At 39.6% G+C, this 19,700-nt stretch overlaps 1 protein-coding gene across 2 annotated transcripts in view; it reads right to left on the bottom strand.

Annotated features, from left to right (window-relative positions):
• Window positions 1–6,742: 6,742 nt before the first annotated feature.
• Window positions 6,743–19,700, bottom strand: part of LOC135638472 (GCN5-related N-acetyltransferase 4, chloroplastic-like) — a 46,512-nt gene continuing 33,554 nt past the window's right edge. The window contains exons 2-4 of one of the 2 annotated variants that reach the window (XM_065151585.1): window positions 8,010–8,213; window positions 7,823–7,913; window positions 6,743–7,254 (exon numbers count right to left, since the gene is read on the bottom strand). In XM_065151585.1, coding sequence (XP_065007657.1) covers window positions 6,966–7,254; window positions 7,823–7,913; window positions 8,010–8,213 — 584 coding nt within the window. In that variant the 3' untranslated portion in view covers window positions 6,743–6,965. Of the gene's footprint in view, window positions 7,255–7,822; window positions 8,214–19,700 lie in introns of both variants that reach the window. The other variant, XM_065151584.1, reaches the window with a different exon arrangement.

Here is a 19,700-nt window from a genome sequence, read left to right as displayed (position 1 = left end):
CTATGGCAAAAATATGCTCGAATGCATGAACTTGTTAAGATTATTTTTCGGACTTTCTTGATTCAATGTTCAAATCACTTAATTGCCATGATGATTTTACACTATTACATGCCTTAATAACATGTTGGAAATTATGTGTTTTGGATACATAAATTTTTACTATCATGAGCATGTTTTATCTTCATGATTGAACTTGAAAATCTATAGCAAAATCTTGTCCGAATGCATGAAAGTGTTAATTTCATATTCGGATTTGCTTAACAATTGGTATCCTAACAATCAGATTTTCTCATACACTTATTATATGAAAAATATTTTTCTGAAATGGATTTGATGAAATGATTCCTGCTTATAAATTCCATCTTGAAATATTAATGATAGTGTTTTTACTTGCAAAGATTTGTTTCACATACATATCTCCTATGATTTATGTGTAGAGAAAGAATTTATAAATCATAATACAATGAGATTTCTTATGCAAAAATAAAGTGCTTTTGTGATTCTTTGCTAAAGAAAATGATTATTAAAATCATGATCTTGATAATTATAACATGAAGTTCTTTATAAATCAATATCATTCATTATGCTCCCTACATTTATCAAAAAGGAATTCTTCAAATGAAGTGTAACTTGTCTTTTGATTTCTCAGAATTCAATGAAGTGTCATATTGATATCTTGATACTTCGAATATTTTAAAATGTGATCTTGATAAGAATGTTTCAAGTTGCTCTTTATGCTATATCTTTTCAAATGAATCATGAGCCTTGATATTATATATTTCATAATATAGAAATAACAAGATTTCTTTGCCTTGTATGTCTTGTGTGATGATTGTACATCAATTTGCTTTATTAAAGAATTATATGAATCTTGATCGTTAATGAACCATGAATCATATCTTTGGTATTCACGAATTGATCCTCATTGATATCTTTCATTAATATGATAAATTATCATCTCATGATATATCGCATAATTATATCATGCTTTGCGATTGTATCATGTGATCTTTGCTGAATTTTCACATTGATATTCTTCATGACATAATTTCTTTGCATTGTATGCTTCATGTGATAATATGAATACATGAAACACTTATGATGTGATTTTTATACAATTCCGTGTATTTATAAAATATTTATCTCATCACCCAATAACTCTTCTTGATATTCCTTATGAGATGAAATGAAATAATGCATGAAATCTAAATGAGAAGTTAATTCTCATGCATGATAGGATGTAATGAATTTTGACATTGAGATACCATCATTTGAATAGCTACGATCATGTTGCCAAAATGATATATCATGAATGCTTGAATATCATGTTTGATATGCTCATAATGATGATAGATTTTTCGGTATCGTGCATTAAAAAAAAATAAAATATTAATGAATTTATGCATTAAAACTATAATGCTGCACAAATAAGAATGATTACTTACCTTTGTCATGATTTAGAAATTGATGTAAAGGATTTTTCCCTTCTTTTTGATAATGACAAAGGGGGAGATAGATTGCTAGCACAATTCAAGAAAAAGGCAAAAATTACAAAAGAGATGAAATTGCTATCTTGAACATCACTGATAATTGCTAGCTTGAAATGTCAAGAAAATGCAAAAACTTGTTTATTTTCTTGCACATCTAAAGAGAATATGAAAATGTAACACTTGCCAAATTGTTTGCTTGCCTCATGTAAAACATTATCTCTTGCTAGTTTGGCATTTTGCTAGCTTGCACTTTGCAAAGAAAGCAAAAATGACACTTCTCAAAAGAGAAGAAAGAGCTTGTTATCTTGAACATCACAAGCTTACCAAACAAAAATTGCAAAAGTGCTATCTTGCCTATCTCAAGAAGCAAAAATTGCAACTTGCACATTGCAATAGGAAGCAAAAATCATAAGCTTACACAAGAAAGCTATCTTGCATTTGCTTTCGAAATTTTTGCTAGCTTGTATGTAGTAAAACTTGCATATCGTAAAAATTGCTAGCTTGTAGTATAAAGAGAAGCAAATAGTTGCTATCTCAAGAAAATTAAACATGCTAAACTTACACCTTGCAATGAAAGCAAAATTGCGAGTTCAAACATTGCAAAGGAAGCAAAAATTTGCTAGCTTGTAACTTGCATATTTCAAGAAGCAAGAGTTGCCTTCTTGAACATCTCTAAATTGCTAGCTAAGTTCTAAAATGTTGTAACATTGCTAGCTTGCTATCTTGTATGCTGTAAAACTTGCATATCTAAAACTTGATAGCTTGAATATTCTAAGCATGATGTAACATTTGCTAAATTTTCTAGCTTCAAAACTGCATGATGATAAAACTTGATATTATGTTTTTCATGCAAAAAGTTAAACTAATATTCCAAACACAGGAATAGTTGGACTTCTCCTTTTTGTTGATGACAAAAGGGGAGAAGTATGTTGATGACATAACATGTTATGCATAAGTTTATGCATAAGTTCATGATGACATGTTGCAAGTATTCATGATGAATATTGTAATAACTTGAATTCAGTTTGAATTCAAGGTTCTATCAATATGGCATATTGATAAGGGGAGTTTGTTTAAACTCTTGGAGTAAAGTTTAACTCCGTCATCAAGTGGTTGTCATCATAAAAAAGGGGGAGATTGTTGAATCTCGTATTTTGATGATGAAACTACTTGATATATATTTATGATTTAATCTGCGTTTTGAGTGACGCAGGATGCTTCGATCAGGATGAGACAATTAAAGCAGGAAAATCATGTTGTGCCGGAGGAACATGTCATAAGATTGGACGTCGGGCCGGTGGATCGGTCGACGTATCGACAGAAGGCTTCGGGCCGTGGACTCGGGCATCGGGCCAAGAAGAGCGGGTATTGTGCCAAGGATATCGGAGTTGCAGAGTCAACTGGCCGATTGGTCAATAGGCTGCAGAAGAGGACGATGCGCCGAAGAATCGGATGAAGCGTCGAGGGACCAATGACATGCCGGACAACTTGGTTAATTGCTTAGGATTAATTGTCTCGATCGAAGTTTTGTTTTAAGTATGCAAGATTAACTACAATAGAAGAAAGACATGCAGGAGGAGTTGCGCCGGAGTCAAGACAACGATTACGTTGGGAGTTCGAGAGTTCGACGGAAGTTCGGACAGTCGTCGGAGGTTTTGCGGGAACAAATCCGAGAAGTCCATGAGCTTGCCAAAGAAGCTCGTCGGAACTCACCAAGTGGATCGTCACAAGTCCAGGAGTTTGCCAAAAGTCCACAAGAGCATCACCGAGGGTTCATCGAATGATCGACGGAAGTTCGCCGGAAGCTCGCCGGAAGAAGCGATTGACGCAACGGAGCAAGTTGCAGTAAATGTCTTAGGGAATATCGTAGTTAGTACAATGATTAAGTTGGAAATGGGAGGTGATCCCATTAACTTAATCTTGGGGCAATTGGGACCCTGAAAAACCCAAATTGGGCCGAATGGATCAACCTATTCGGATCCTGATTTCTGCTGGGAGGTGCAACCGCCCCAGCCAGGAGGTAGCACCGCCTGGGCTAAGTCTCCGAGCGAGACTGGGCGGTGCAATCGCCCCAGCCAGGAGGTGGCACCACTTGGGCTCAGTCTCCGAGCGAGATTGGGCGGTGCAACCTCCCTTGACAAGAGGTGTCACCGCCTGGGCTCGGTCTCCGAGCACTGGCTGAGCGGTGCAACCGCCTCAATCAGGAGGTTGCACTGCCTGAGCTCAATCTTTAAGCTCTGGCAGGAGGTGCAACCACCCCTGACAGGAGGTGGCACCGCCCAGAGGCTCAATCTTCGAGCTTTGCCAGGCGGTGCAACCGCTCCAGTAAGGAGGTGCAACCGTCTGATCCCGGAATTTCGAGAATTGATAGTTTTGAGCTCCAAATTTGAATTGGGTTGGGGCCTATAAATACCCCACCCATTCAGCACTGAAAGGGTATGAACTAACACCGAAATCTTGATCTTTTTCTGTGATTCTTATAGCTTAAAATTGTTGTAAAGGCCAAAAGTTCTTCTCCCTCTTTTCTTCCAAGTTCTGAGTTGTAAAGAGATGAGAGAAAATTCTATAAGGGTTGTCTCCTAAGCCCGTCAAAAGGAGTGAAACTGTAAAAGGGTGGTTGGCCTTCGCCTATTGAAGGAAGGCCTCTAGTTGACGTCGGTGACCTCATCGGTGGAGGAAGCCAAAAGTGGAGTAGGTCAAGATTGACCGAACCACTCTAAATCTCGGTTTGCATTTACTTTGAGCATCTTATCTTTACTGCAAACCTCCTCAATAGCTTACTGCCTTCTGTGTGTTTACCAATGTGTTTCAAAGTTCAGTGCTTTCCGAATCGGGGTTTAAGACGTAAATCAATTTTATCGTACGAACGTCGTATTTCAGTTTGCGCTTACGTTCTGATTTCCATTATAACTGCAAACTACCTTTATATCTTTGCTTTAACTGCATCTCGCCTTATCTCAAGTTAAAGTGGTTTACGAATCAGCTTTTATACCGAAATCGCTTTTATCGTACGAACGTCGTATTTCAGTTTGCGCTTATATTCTGATTTCCATCATAACTGCAAACTACGTTCATATCTTTGCTGCATCTCTCCTAGTCAAAAGTTGAAGTGATTTACGAATCGGCTTTTTTACCAAAATCACTTCTATCGAACGAAAGCAGTTTTCGATTTTAATCGCAGAAGGTTTTCCGCTGCACTAATTCACCCCCCCCCCCCCCCCCCCTTAGTGTTCTTGATCCTAACAATTAGTTTCTGCTATCCTGTTCACAATTATGTATGTACAAATTATGGTTGAATATGATGACAGGATTGTCTTGACAAGACAAATTATAGGGGTCATTTTGGACTGCATTAGGAAAGGCTAACAATATTATGGTACATAGAAGGAAGTGTGACACTGATGGCATATAACCGTTATGATTCATATTGTTAGTCAAACTTACTGTTGTATTATTATATTTATTGGACTTATTGACCTATTTTTAAAATTCGCGCGCATGTATATAGCTTTTCTAAAAAAAAAAAATTTCAGAATCCAATTAAGTCAAATTGTTTTTAAATAAATTTTATTTTTTTATTTTTTTATTTTAAATCTTTTTGTATCTTACTAATTAATGGTCAAGTAGGAGAATGTTAGATTACGTGGTCCTATTTAATTAGGTAAGATATATTATAGATATGATTGGATTCTGATAATGATTATTGGCCAATAGAAAAGAATTCATGTTAAAGTATGATTCCTTACGAGATAACCTTGATGAAAGGAACTCTCCTAATATCTTATTCTAGACCCTCTACTCTCGCCTATAAATAGACATGACCTCTAGGGGCTAAATAAGAGACATCTCAATGTAGTTGAGAGATTAAAGTTTTTCTCTCAATCTTCTTGCATCTCAATGCATTTGAGAGATTAAAGATTTTCTCTCAATCTCCCTAATCCATCAATTTAGATGGTCCTGTGAAAAGATAGGAAGAGAGGAGAAGGATCTGCACTTGTAGATAGGTAAGGTTTATTCTTCTGAACAACAATGAAAGATACGTATCGTAATATTGTTAGATCCAATTTATTTGATTTTAATCTTGGCATAAAAGTTTTTTCACATTACAGATAGCATGATTACATATTTTTTACTAACAAATAGCCTTTCTTCTAACACTAATAATGATAAGTCAAATTTTGATTATTCAATATATCATGGACTCAAATCCAACATGAGTCTAATTTTAGTATCGAGGAGCCGAGCAATTCAGTGAATGATATTACAAGAATTATATTGAAAGTATACCCAACAAAAATTCATCTGATGTTTAAGTAAATAAGAATTTTAAAAATTTGAGAACGGTAAAGAGTATTTTTTTTCTTATGGAGCAAATGACGCATCTAAGAGGTTTTTTATAGTGCATCGCGGTGAGTGTTGAATGAAAGGAATTAATTTTTCAATGAGCCCTACAGACATCTTTTATAGTGCAACGGGGTTAGTGTTGGATGGAAGGAATAATTTTTTATGAGTCCTGAAGACATGCAACCATTGGACGCTGAAGTTGCAGTGTAACTATTTATGCTGACATCAGAAACTGCCAATTGCCATGCAACGATGAGCGGACCTCCGTGCTGAAGTGGTGTCGACGTCATCATAGGGTGACCATTTGATTGACATCAAGATGAGTGAACAGAAAAACTTTGCTCTCTATTCACTAATCTGGTAATTAGTATATGCCAATTATTAAGAAGCTGTAGACTAATGAGGGCTGTAGACTAATCTGGTTATTAGTATACGAGGGAGTGTGCAGTAAGACATGTCAATTATTAAGAAACTGTGGAGTGACGAGGGATCTTTTATCCTTCTACAGGTACCTATTGTGATAGTGCTCAGAAGACCGGATAAAGCTTCAATTTTAGAACATGCTTCTACGAGGCCAACTCGCTTATATAAAAACCCCAAGTCTAGCTCTAAAACTCGGTTGGATCCAACCACGACCGGCCAAGTCCAGCTCGATTACTGGTTCGACATGAATCCGGAACTGGGCCAAACCAGAATAAAGAAAGTCTTCTTCTGATGACAATTAAAATGATTTAGGTTCAAAGTAAACTTAAGGCCATAAATGATGTGATTCATTGACATTGGTTCTAACTTTATTTAAAGCTCTAAAACAAATAAACAACTAAAGTCAGTTGAATTGATGCCATATCCTATCCAAAACACAATAAGTTAAAAAACCATAAAAGAATTTTAAAAAATGGTCAGATGAATTGAAACATAAAAGCCTTCACTATGTAACAATTACCTACATGATATTGTATGTATACAACTCCCTCCTATCATGTTGCAAGGGTACTGCCCTTTTGAACAACTACAGATTTAGTTGATTCATGTGATAATTTGTGCCAACATTTAAGCACCTGGCATATAGACGGCTCATCTATCAGCCAAATGGATTTGAATTAAGAAGTGTCAGACAACCCCTCACCTTGATCAAGGAGTTGAATTAGGTTTTAGAAGTTTCATCATGAAGGTTAAATAGGTACTTGACGAGGTCCTCGGTTCAGGCCAGTTTGCATTCTCTGGCACTTTGATGCATTTATACCCCTGGCCCTTGTATAATCTGATCGCAGACAAGTTGTTCGCGTCACAATGCAATGCCATAGATCGGCATCCCCAACTCCTGGCTCGGGCCTCTGCCTTGGCAATGAGCATTTTGGCGATCCCCTTTCGCCTCTCAGCTTTGCGGACTGCAACATTTGATATATATGCTACTCCAGTTCTACAAAGATAAAAAATAAGCATGTCAGAATGACCTCCCACAAGAGATCTTATTAGTTCCTATTAAAAGCTTTTATAAGCTGATAACTGCATCAAGTCATCCATTAATTTCCTTCTGATGTACAAAAAGATTGCCGCTGGAAAGCAAGCAACGAGGACTATATGAATCATTTGACACAACAAGCATCTACTCATGGTAGCATCAGCTTTACCAAGGATTACTTTTTGAGCATTATTACTGCTTAAGACTTATTAATGGGACGACAATATTGAATAAAGTAGTAGTCAATAGTCATATACTAGTTATTGAACCAGAAGCAGTAGGACTATCCAATCTATTCCTAAGACATGAATGCACTATCCATTCTATTCCTATCTTGCCTAGAATCCTAATCCTTCCTCTGATGCTACCACTTAGAAAAACTTTTGAGTTTCTACTACTTGGTTAGACATAATGTGATACAACAGATTTAGATGAAGTGGAACTAATGCACTAGTGCAGAAGGTATATGTAGATTCACCATGCTGAATTCTTGACAACCAACTGATCATGAGGACTTTGAATTTACCTTCTTTGTCGGAGTGGACCTTTTCTAGGAAGGAAATCAGCTACTGTATCAACTGTAAGAATTCCAGCTACAGATCCTCTGCCAAATTTTCCTTCAAAGCCTCCAGTTTTTAAATCCTCACATTCAACATATATGTTATCATTGACTGGACTATCAAAGACCGCAACAAGACATGTCTTCATACTACCTGGAGGAACTGAGGACCTAGAAAACAATCCCACAAACCGGTTGATCCTCAGCATAAAATTTATTGGGAATTTATGATTTGGAAAGAAACAACTGCAGTGAGTATCTGCCACTTCCCAGTAGTCCTCCAGCTGCACATCTCGAACAGTGACTTCAGGCCATAGGGATGGGAACAATTCAACAGCTTGACCAGCCCTGAAAGTTCCTGCACCAGAGACCAGATTTGAAATTATTCAAGAAATAAACATCACATATGCCCCATAATTCATATAGCAGCATTGAAGATTTACAATACAAGGACAAAAAGGTTCCTTATAACTCTATTAGGTGCATTAATATTCCCTGATGGTCCTCAGCAACTGGATGCTGACCAGCCAAAATCAATTTAATTCACCCCATAATATATCACCAGTAGATTGTTGAAAAATAAGAACACTTGAGAGATATACTCACGTCACATATCATTCATATAATGGGCATCCTCATTTGACACTCTCCTAAGCTACTTTAGAATAAAGCTGATGTGATCTCCATCAATATACTTGTGCTAGTCTCTTTTTTACTGATCAAGGATGATCCAAATCGGTTCAAGGCCTACTCCAATTCAGCCTAAACTCAATTCTAGTCATACTCCAACTCAAACCCAAGCTCAAAGCTCAGGTTCAGCCAGCTCAAAAACTCAACCCAGCTCAATCGGAGTTGGATTTGAATTGGAAGAAAGTTCCTACTTTAGTTAGGAGTCCTCCCTTCTACAACTAAAAAACGAGGGGTGCAACAGCCCTAAAGAGAAGATCAGCAGCAGCATAAGAAAGAGGAGTTGGCAGCTAAAAGGAGAGGCAGCAGCCTCAAGAAGTCCGAGCTATCACTCACGAAGTCCAAGCTATCACTCAAGAAGTACCAGCTTGTTGCTCAGAGATTCTCTTCTTAGTTGCATGTTTAGGTTTTACTTTACAAAAGCAATTTAGATTGTTGTCCCTTTTGGTATTCATCTTCCTATTACATTTCTCTCTGAGTCCTCCCAAAATGTAAATCTGTTAGAGGAAGGATCACGATCATCGAATCCTTTTCCAAATGAATAATGTCATAGCAACGATCCTCACTTGCCAATGGTTACCACCAAGCAAGGATATAAAGATTCAGGAGAAGAAGGTTAGGAGTTGGCGTTTCAACACTGATCGCTAACGAAAAAGATGACAATGGCAGAAAGTACTCCAATAGTATCGTACCTTTCTGCCCAAGTTAGAGCGGTCTCGCAAAAGATGGAGGGCATGCTAGATTGGATCCGATCCCAAGCCAACACGACTGTAAAAAACAACGATAAAGACATGGAACCGATGGAGAAGGCAATGTTTCCACCTTTTCGAGTCGAGGATTGGATTGGTATCCCCACCTACAATGGCTGCATCAATGTAATGGTGTTAAATAGCATGGCTAAATCAACCAAACACCTGCTTTACCCCATACAGGAACAAAGACAGTCATGCTCGTACGACACAAGTTGACCAGCCATTCTCTATCATGGTGGAACACCTACCTACGTGCCTACAGCGATGAACAATTTAAAAGACTTATCCGACAAGACTTTTATCTGATGGACTACTTCGAATATTAGTGGAAAATATAGCACAACTTGCATCAAGGACGATTCCAATTAGTGGAAGAATACACCGAGTTTCAACAAGCAGTGGCACTCAAAATCTCTCTCGACATCAATACAATGATGATGAATTTTACAACTGGTTTGCATGTCCAAATCAGCACCGAATTGAGCCTCTTCAAGGTTCACAACATCTTGAGTGCTAGTGGGACAGCCATGGCAATCAAAAGGAATAACCGAACCTGCAGTTTAAGGACTATAGAGAAGGATAGAGAGTGCTCCTCGAAGGCCAAGAAAAATTGAACAGCAAGAATCCTTAAAGAAAAGTGACATCTTCTATGATCACTATAAAGTTACAAGACATATAAGGGAAAAGTGCTAGAAAGTTCACCAAGAACTCTTTCCGAAAAGTAAAAGAAGAACGACTAAAGTTGACAAGCAGCATTGACGAATAGCAATTGCAACTGTTAACGAATATAAATAACCGAACACTATCATGAACTTAGCTATAATTGCCTAATTCGTGAGGCACCCTTGTGATATTCGTCCACAAAGGATCAGCCTAAAAGCAACCTCGTATAGATCTCAAAAGACATACAAAATAAAAAGGAAATGAGCAGCGAATAAATCCCGACATCTTGCGGAAGGGCACAGTAAACAAGTAATTAAGAAAACACTTATAGAAAGAGAGAGAAATTGAAAACAAGGATTTTGGAAGGGAAAAAGTCGCAAGTCCACAAATGACCGCTCAACTAGGTGTTTGAGTGTAAGACACATCTACGCACATTTTGCATACAAACTTGTGAATCTAAATAGAGCCCAACACTACTCCAAAGCCCCATCTAGCCCTATACCACCCAGGGGTTCTAGGGGTCTGAGATGGCTAGTGTTTCGCACTGCATTACAAGCTTGAGAAATCAGGCTGCAATGTGAAAATGGGGCTGTTTCAAGCTAGTTTTCCCTAGTTCCACGAGCAACTTCTGTGCAACCATGCAAACTTCCTAGGCTTATAAAAACTAAGCAAAAACATAATAGCCATGCAAAACACAATGCCAAACTACTATATAAGCAAACATAAGCAACAAACGGTCCATTAATGAAGATGTTATGAGCGTGTGACAATCGTCCGAGACATTGCCCCTCCTTAATCTTTACTTCTTCATGTCACAGGGTGTGTTTTGGCTCCCGACTAGCTTATGTTCGAGAAAGCTTTTGTCACTTCACCATGGACTCATTCTCTCCACTCTGTTGGGTAGATTTGTATTACGATCCGCTAGTATGGCTTCAACTCACTTTTCATAAGACACTCAAGTGGGGAGCAATTGAATTGAAACATTTTTGGAAGCATCTTGTGAGTCTGAGTGATAGGCTTTTAAGTTGCCTGCGTGTAATAGATCACGGATTTTGAGCCATATCGAAAGCTGTAACTTGTAGGAAAAGTTGTCTACCCTGCCGATGATTAGGAAAGGCTCTTCATATTTATGCACTTTCTATTTGAAAATTTGAAGAGATGCTAGTTGGAGCTTCACCAATACCAAGTCGTTGACTTTAAACTCTTTTTGGTTGCATTGCCAAATCTACCCACTTTATCTTTCTGTCCACCTTCTATGCCAATGCAATATCTACATTTCGATGTCATTCCTTTACAAAGTGATATACTGACGGGCTATCGTCAAAGTTTGAGGAGTTGATAGTTGTTGTTTGATAATGGTAAGGATCTTAAAGGGGCTCTTGTAAGATACAGAGATCTACTGCAAGTTGTAGGAGAATTGGGCTATGTCTAATGGCTTCTTTCACTATTTGTTTGTCCATTTCTTTGAGGTAACCATGTTTCTCAGGTTCTATTTTTGACGATGCACGCTTTGTAATGTCAAGAAGTACCAAATTGGGTGACACCATATCTCACTAATTCCTTACTTCCTATTAATTCTCTTATTATATTCAGTCTTGGTATGATTATAGAGAAATTCAATTATAAAGATTATACTTTCTAAAGTCATTTTGCTGTTGGGAATCTTTCCAATAACCTCCAATATTATATCAAGGCAAAGTGTTTCACATGAATTCCAACATTAGTGTTATCTTTTTGCTTAAAATAATTTACATAAGATAAAGGACAATAAAATTAATAAGACTTGGGAGTCACATTATACACTAGCCATTCAAATTGGAGATATAGAGTAATTAAAAGTTTAAAAAAATTCAAAAGATAAATCTTATCTGCTAAAACATAGTTGTTTCCATTGTCGATTATAACTTGGATGACATTTTCTCACCAATTTTTTCTACAAACTTGTCAAGCAAGTCATATATCTTTGCTCCAGATTTCATAAAAGAAGATATATCTATTGACTTCATAAACATGGTTCCTAAAGAATAATTGACTATAAAATTAATTATACTCCTTTGTCTCCTATCGGTCCAAGCATCTGATATAGTAGAGCAATCATGTTATGCCCATGATTCTTTATGGCCTTTTAATAAGTCATTTGTGTAATCTAATTTTTTTTTTAGGTAATGAAACTCACAACTCACGATAACTTAAAGGTTTTAATCCCCTAAAATATCTTCCAATAGATTCAATCATCTCTTTAATGTCCAAATGACAAGCATTAAGGAGAATTCTAGCCTGATAGAATAAGCGAGCAATGTGTTGAATCGTTCTCCCTCTTATTTCCTTATCACAAGTATCACTTATATTTATTTGCCTTAATTTTTCTCCCGTTTGACCTTGTTGTTTCTATGATCCTTGATACATATACAAGTCCATTGATCCCTTTTTAGCCTTCCTAGCAATCACTACTTTTCCTTTTCTATCAAATACTCTTTTCCCACTAGCATTGACACTTTCTAAATAATATTCCTCTTCATCATCTCCAATATAGTGAACATCAACCTCGGGTAAAATTCCATAAGACTCATTTCTTTGTCTTTTTTTCAATCATATAACCCAGCAAGTCTTCTTTACATCAAGTGGACACAGTGCATGTTGATGCATTCTTGAAGTTCCCTACTTGATGTTGCTTTGCACGGAAAATACCACCTCTAGTCGTCTTCTCACAAAAGATACAAGTCACCACATTAGGATCTTTAAGATCCTTTAGATAATTGTATTTCCAACTTAGATCCTTTCTTGAGATTTTTTACGAATCTTCTAAATTACTTTGTCCACTAGCCATTATTCCTAAAACCCTAATAACAATTCTAAATAGTAAATAGGGACTAATGGCAGATTAACAATTTTAACCTAAGCTATGGTATGAGAAAAGGAGTCACCGAATTGGATTAGAGGTGGGGAAAGAAGAGGGCAGCGGTGGCAAAGTAACCTTCAAACGACAATAGCAGCGACAAAAGAAGCTACGGACGGTGGTGTCAAGGGTGGAGGAAGCTTCTAATGTGTCCATCGGCGGTGGAGGAAGCTGCAGACCTATCCCTCGATAGTAGAGGGAGCTGCACATGAAAGCAGCAACAACGAAGGGAGCTGCACGCGAAAGCAGCAATAACGGAGGGAGCTACATGCGAAAGCAGTAGTAACAAAGGGAGCTGCGCACAAAAGCAACAGCGGTAGAGGAGGAAGATTCGAACTTTTCTGTCAACGACGCAGCCTAGGGTTTACTGAGTCAAGGGTGCGAGGGGGTGGGTTTTTACTATTGGACATAGTTCAATTGAACCAACTAAGCTTTTGTTGAATCGAACCAAAGGCCAAAATCTGATTCAACTTGTGGGATTCAATCAGGCACTCACCTTAGGCGTCCAACGCCTAGGCTCAGGCAAGCGCCCAAATGGTGCTTCAGTGAAGCGTGTCGCCCAGACCTTGTGCGAGGCACTCGGGCCTCGCCTTGCTTGAGTGCCTAGGCAAGCTCCCGAGCACCTTTTAAAAACATTAGTGCGACCCCCCTTAACTATGCAATGGTGAGTAAGCAAACTTTCACCATTTGCTAAAATCACTTACCCGCTCTAATACCAAATGTCACGGACTCAACCGGAATTGTCTAAGTTGTGAGGCACTCTTGTGTTATTTATTGGTAAAGGGTCAGGTTAGAAGCAACCTCGTACAAGTCTCAAAGGACTTGCAAAAGATAAAGTTAATTAGATTTTATAAAACGAGCAACATACTGTTAGGACCAGGTTGGCACTAAGAGGGGGGGTGAATTAGTGCTTTCGATAAAACTACGTCGGTTTGAAAATTCTCGTTCGATAAAAACCGATCAGAAAGATGTTAACTTGAAAACATGTACGAAAGCGTAGTAAGCGTGGTGAAAGTAAGAAATCAGTTTGCAATATAAATAAAAAGTATAAAGTAAATGCAAACCAGATTTTATAGTGGTCCGGTCGTCGTGACCTACATCCACTCCCAATTCCTCTTCACTCGAGGCTACCGACTTCCACTACCGATAATCTTTTAACGGGCGAAGATCAACTACCCTTATAACTCTTTTTCCTTTTGATAGGCTCAGGAGAGAACCTTTACAGCCTCTCTTTCTTAGACCTCACTTCTCCTTTTAGATCCTTTCAAAAGATATTACAACCTTTCTTTCTCAATAATATTTTCCCCGTTTCTACTCAATTTTGCATTTTCCAAGCAAGAAAGAGTAGGGTATTTATAGACTATAAATTGATTCAAGTTCGGAGCCAAAAAGTGTCTCATCCCCGGTTTTCGAGGTATTGGCGGTACCACCGCCAGTTCTGGGCGGTACTACCGCCTGACACTCTAACACTAGGTGGTACCACTGCCTAGTCTGGTGGTACATGTTGAATCTCAGATTTTGATGATGAAACTAATTGATAATGTTATGATCTAATCTATGTTTCGAGTGATGCAGGACTAGCTTAAAAAATGAGAGGTAAATTGATTAAAGCAAGAGGAATCGGATATTGGGCCGGAGTTGAACATGTCAGAAGATTGGACGTCAGGCCGGAGGATCGGTCGACGTGTCGGCAGAAGGCTTCGTGCCGTGAATTCGGGCATCAGGCCAAAGGAACGGATATTACGCTAAGGAGATCGGAAGTTGCAAGTGTCAACATGCCGATTGAACAATATGCCGAGGAGAGGACGATGCGCCGAAGGATCGGACGAAGCGTCAGAAGAACCAATGACATGTTGGATAACAGATGATTCGTGCTTTGTAATAATTTGTTTAGATCGAGTTAGTTTAGGTCGTAATTGGGTTGGTTTAGAATGTAACAAAGCCAACTCAATTAAGGGCCAATTGCTAGTTATATATGTCCTGCAAGCTAATCACGTGAGTGATGACACGTGTGACTTGACACGCAATCTTTTTACATATTATATTTTGACATTTTATCACTTTATATTGACTATTGCATATATATATATATTGTGATATCCTTAGGTCTGTGTAATCGGAATCGGATCGTGATGAGATCATGATAATGAGATCGATCCGCCTTTAAACACAGATCCTAAATAATCCCGATTATAGGTTACTCGAGAGGGACATCGAGATAACCAAACAGACTGGTGTGCTGTATACCCGTCCATATGATGGATGCAGCTAGTCTCATAGCTGCTCGTGTGGAGACACTAGGGATACAATACAGGTGCTTATTGGAGAATGAGTTCACTGATTGATCCACTTACGGAATGTTAGATGGTTGCCTTATTGTCATACAACGATTCCGTGGTCCCAATGGTGTATCTGGTCCTTAGACTTGAGACACTAAGAATGTCCTGTATAAGTGCTCCACTCTTTGATAACGGACTTATAGGTTTGGATGTCCCAGATCAAGCACAGCCGGTCTTCGGGAGTGGTAGTCAACCTTACAAGGGCTATTGAGTGTCGATAGAGGATCATCCACTCTCGGTGTCATGAGAGGAATGTCCCATGTGTTCTTGCTCAGACAAATCCCTGGCCAAGGTCATTCGGATTGAGAGAGAAAGAGTTCTCCGGGAGAATCCGATTAGAGCGAGACTCGAGTATAAACCGTATGGGTCTGACAGTAGCATGCTCGGTATACGGTCTCTGGGATATTAAATTGATGAGGGACTATAGGTACATGGTAACTAAGGACAGACAGGTCCAATGGATTGGATTCCCATCTGAGGACTACGGCGTAGTGGCCTAGTACATCCGTAATCGATGAATCGAGTGAATTATTATGGAGATAATAATTTATTGAGTCAGAAGGAGTTCTAACAGGTAAGACTCACGGCCAGCTCGATATTTGGCCTAGAGGGTCACACACATATGATAGGTGTTACGATGAGTAGAGGTTCAGATATGAGATATCCATCGGAGCCCCTATCTTATTGGATATCCAATAAGCCCCTGAATTATTAGATCCCATGGACAAGATCCAATAAGAGCCCATGAGAGATTATTGGATAGAGATCCACTAATCTAAGAGGCTTCGGTAGTTGGATGGAGATCCAATACCTAATAATGGAGGATCCATTAGGGTTAAGTTGATAGGGGACCTCTATAAATAGGAGGGATTCAGTGGTTCATAGGCTAGAGCCTTTGCTTGCCTCTCCTATTCTCCTCCCCCTCTCCACCTCAAAGCAAGCTTTGAGTTTGGAGTAGCGTCGTCGCAGCCCCACTGTATGGATCACCGCTAGAGAGGAGGGCGCTTGACCTCCTTCACCATCTCCTAGAGATCCGTAGGGATTCAGGGATATACGATCTCCCTAGGTAATACAATCTATTTTATACGCAGTTTTAAGTTTCGTAGATTTTTGCACACTGATCATCGCATGACAACGAATATATCTTTGGGAATTGGGGATTTTGTTTTATGTTCTTCCGTTGCGTATGTGATGTCGCCCCCAAGATTTCCCAACAGTGGTATCAGAGCCAGGATTTTCGTGCGATAGATTGGCTTTGAACTACGCGTTATGTTTCAAAGAAGCTTTTGGCGTCAAAATCGTTGACGCAAAAGCAAGAAAGGGCAGCAACTGCCGTCGCAGATGGCAACGCTGCCGCAAGGCTGGCTACGTGTAGGTAGGCCCCCTACAGTGGCGCCCGTATATAGGGTCGTAGGCACGGCGGCCCACGGGCAAAGGTGCCGCGCGGCAGCGGTGCCTACGGGCGCTCCGCCCTCGAGCACAGCCGCCTGCGGGTGCTGCGTGGGACAACGCCACTCGTAGGGGCACCCACAATTAGGGGCGCCGCTCGCGGCGGTAGTGCCAACCGCAGGGGTGGCGCCCCCGCGCCCCCCTCCGCATAGGGCCGCAACCGACAGGGTGGCGGCGGCCGCAGCCAGCAGGGCATAGGGAGTTTCAGGGTTTTGGGCAAAAAGACAATTTTGCCCCTGTGAATTTAAGAAATTCCAGTTCTGTCCTTTTGTCCGAATTATGAAAATACCCCTAATAAGTCAAAAATTTTCCTACATATCCCTAAATTCAGAAAATATTAATTAATTTAAAGATTTAATTGATTATTATTTTTTATTATTATCTAGTAGTCCTAATTTACGATGATTTATACATGTGATTTATGATATATGGATGGATAATAATGGACCGTGTGATGTGTGTACTTATGATTATTATTATTATTGGGGCCTGCGAGCCTCCATTTTTATTTCTTGTTTATTGTCGGGCCTGCGTGCCTATGATTAAGTTGTGATCACACGAGGAGGCGCAGCGGGAGCGTGGAAGCGATAGCGGAACCCACGAGACGGACGATCGCGATGCACAGAGATGCGTTGAGATGCCGACGGAACCGACGAGGACGAGATGGACGATCACAAGGCATAGAGATGCACCGTTGCACACATAGATTTTGATGTGAGTGATTAGGCCCACTGGCTCGGGCCTGATCACATTAGGCTGTGGCCCATGATCATCTGGTGTGATTGCTTATACACCTACTAGATATGTATATATATTTACATACGATGTAGATATATATTAAATATGTATATGTGTAACATGTCATATTAGGAGACCAAATCATAGAAACCACTCTCTCGATAATATTAAGTCGGTAAACGTGAGGCAATTAGATTGACCCACGTGGTCTTCTATCGTTATAGGTAGGGACCGATTCCAGGTGTAGGTTGAGTTGGTTGAGTCTTTCGAGGCTCACCTATATCGCGATTCGCTATCTTGCCTATTGTTAGGAACGAGTCAGCACTAAGAGGGGGGGTGAATTAGTTCAGTGGATAAAAACAACGGTTTTGAAAAACTCTGAAAAACTTCGTACGATGAAAAACCGTATTGGAAATGTACTTGACTTGAAAGTGTAAGGAAGCGTAATGAATAAGTAGAGCAGTTTGCAGTATGTAAATGGCAACAAAAGAAATGCAAACCAGAGAAGAACACGCCAATTTTATAGTGGTTCGGTCGTCCGACCTACATCCACTCCCGATACCTCCTCCAATGAGGTCACCGGCTTCCACTACTGATCTTTCTTAAAGGGCAAAGATCAATCACCCCTTTACAGAACTTTCACAATGGCTCACTCTCCATTTACAAACTTTCACCCTTAGAAACTATAGTGGTGAACTCTCAACTTTTGCAAGATATTTCACTATAGTTTCGGATCAGTTCCTATCACTTCTCTTCTTTTACCAGCTAAGAAGTAATGGGTATTTATAGCCCTCAATTGGCTTCAAAATTGGAGCCAAAAAAGGTCTCATCCCGGGTTTCCCGGGTCCTAGCGGTACCACCGACTGTGCTGGGCGGTACCACCGCCTACAGCACTGACATTGGGCGATACCACCGCCCAGTCTGGTGGTACCACCGCCTGACACAGTCTCGGAGACTATGCCACGACGGTGCCACTTGTTGGGTCACTGTTTGGGCCTTTCACTTGGCCCAACACAGTCCATACATGGGCCTAACTGGTCCCTAATTGGGTTGGCCCAATTTCAATCTCAATTATGTGATAACTACGAAATCTAAAGCATACACTAAGCAAATCTGATCTGGTTAGTCTAGGTTTCTTCCGGCGAACTTCCGATGATCTCTCGGCAATGTTCCAACGGACTTCCGGCAAACTCCTGGACTTCACGACGATCTTCTTGGTGAGTTCCGACGAGCTTCTTCGGCAAGCTCCGGGACTTCTCAGTTAATTTCGACAAAACTTCCGACGAACATCCGGACTTCCGATGAACTATCGAACTCCCAACGAATTCTCGTTCTTGACTCCGGGACTTTATTTTACTTTATGCCTTGGTCGCTATAGTAGTTAATCCTGCACAAATAAAATCTACTTCGATCTAGACAATTATTACAAAGCTTGAATCATGTTGTCCGGCATGTCATTGGTTCATTGACGCTTCGTCCGATTCTTCGGTGCATCGTCCTCTCTTATGGCCTATTGCCCAATCAGCCAGTTGACCTCCGCAACTCCGATTTCCTTGGCGCAATTTTCGCTCTTTTTGGCCCGATGCCCGAACTCATGGCCCGAAGCCTTCTGCCGATATGTCGATCGATCCTCCGGCTCGACGTCTAATCTTCTGACATGTTCCACTCCGGCCCAACATGATTTTTCCTACTTTAATTGTCCCTCTCGGATCGAAGCTTCCTGCGTCACTCAAAACACAGATTAAATCATAAACACTCTCAATTGGTTTCATTATCAAAATCCGAGATTCAACAATCTCTCCCTTTTTTATGATGACAACCAATTGATGATTGAGTTAACCTTAACTACCCGTATCAATGCGTCATATGTGTCATATTGATAGAACTCTTGGATTCAAAAATCCAAGCAACATGTTATCATAAACTTATGCATAACATTATCATACTTCTCCCCATTTGTTATCAACAAAATGGAGAAGTGCAACTATCAAGTGTTTGAGATATGCATTATAGACATAATCTCAAGTTTTATCATCATGCAAGCTAGCAATAATTTTGAGTTTTACAAGTTTATAAATTTTACTAAATGTGCAAGTTAGTATGCTTTGCTTCTTGAGATAGGCAAGATAGCACTTTTGCTTCTCTTGAGATTTTAAGATAGCAATTCGTGGTGATGTTCAAGATAGCAAGTTCTACATCATGCAAGCTAGTGAATTACAACTTTTTAGAACATGCAAGCTAGCAATTTTGAGATATTCAAGAAAGCAACTTTTGCTTCTTGAAATATGTAAGTTAGCAATCTTTGCTTCTCTTTTGATATG

Source organism: Musa acuminata, chromosome BXJ3-5 (genome assembly GCF_036884655.1).
Source record: "Musa acuminata AAA Group cultivar baxijiao chromosome BXJ3-5, Cavendish_Baxijiao_AAA, whole genome shotgun sequence".
Taxonomy (NCBI): Eukaryota; Viridiplantae; Streptophyta; class Magnoliopsida; order Zingiberales; family Musaceae; genus Musa; species Musa acuminata.
The sequence above is the reverse complement of the archived record's forward strand: the minus strand, read 5'-3'. Positions and strand labels throughout refer to the sequence as shown.